The sequence below is a fragment of the Triticum dicoccoides genome, unplaced genomic scaffold, assembly GCF_002162155.2.
Source record: "Triticum dicoccoides isolate Atlit2015 ecotype Zavitan unplaced genomic scaffold, WEW_v2.0 scaffold195362, whole genome shotgun sequence".
Lineage (NCBI taxonomy): Eukaryota > Viridiplantae > Streptophyta > Magnoliopsida > Poales > Poaceae > Triticum > Triticum dicoccoides.
In genome coordinates this window covers 1-708 of record NW_021232035.1, presented here as the reverse complement: position 1 = coordinate 708, position 708 = coordinate 1, and the positions used below count along the sequence as shown (strand labels likewise).

The 708-nt window shown below is 45.6% G+C and overlaps 1 protein-coding gene across 1 annotated transcript; it reads right to left on the bottom strand.

The window, feature by feature from the left end:
• Positions 1–6: 6 nt before the first annotated feature.
• On the bottom strand, positions 7–703 carry LOC119344958 (disease resistance protein PIK6-NP-like; the record flags this gene model as incomplete). The annotated part of the gene is made up of 1 exon (XM_037615231.1): positions 7–703. A coding segment is annotated over one exon (697 nt), but the record flags the coding sequence as incomplete, so codon positions are not given.
• Between the last annotated feature and the right edge of the window lie 5 nt (positions 704–708).

Here is a 708-nt window from a genome sequence, read left to right as displayed (position 1 = left end):
TACTACCTGCTTCAGTGTTAGCATAATCTTTCCCACTGACTTCACTAAAAATAGTTCTCATGATATTCATCATCTCTGGATTTCTAGACACAGATATGAAGGCCTGACATTGGAATTCTCCTTTGAGATCTTCATACACTTGATTTGCAAGAGTTGTCTTGCCCATTCCACCGGATCCTACTATGGATACCAACTTTATTTTCTCTTGTGTTGACACACCTTGAGTCAATAGTTTAATTAACTCAGCCTTGGGTTCATCAATTCCGACAAGCTCGGAGGCATGCTGAAAGATAGCAAGAGCTCTAGGATCAATGGTTGTATTCTTGGCCTTGGAGAAGGCCTCATGGGCCTTGTACCTTGCATTCCTCTCCGCCACCTCGATGATTTGCTTCTTCAGATCTCCTATCTCGTTGCCTATTCGCCGACGAGCCTTCATCTTCCCCATCTTTCCCAATGAGTTCTTCATCTTCTCCAAGAAGCCATCTGGCTTTGTATCTTCGCTGCCGACACTTTGCATGAAGTCATCAATGGAGTCCTCCATGTCATAGGAGAGCTCCCGGACCTCATTCATCCACACCTTATCCTGAACATCAGGATCCTCCTCCTCTGACATCTTCAGAAGAAACGCTTCCATGGCGGTGAGTTCGCTAGAGAGCGATTTGATCTCACCACGCACGCCTTTGAAACGCTTGTACTCGTCACCCAAAA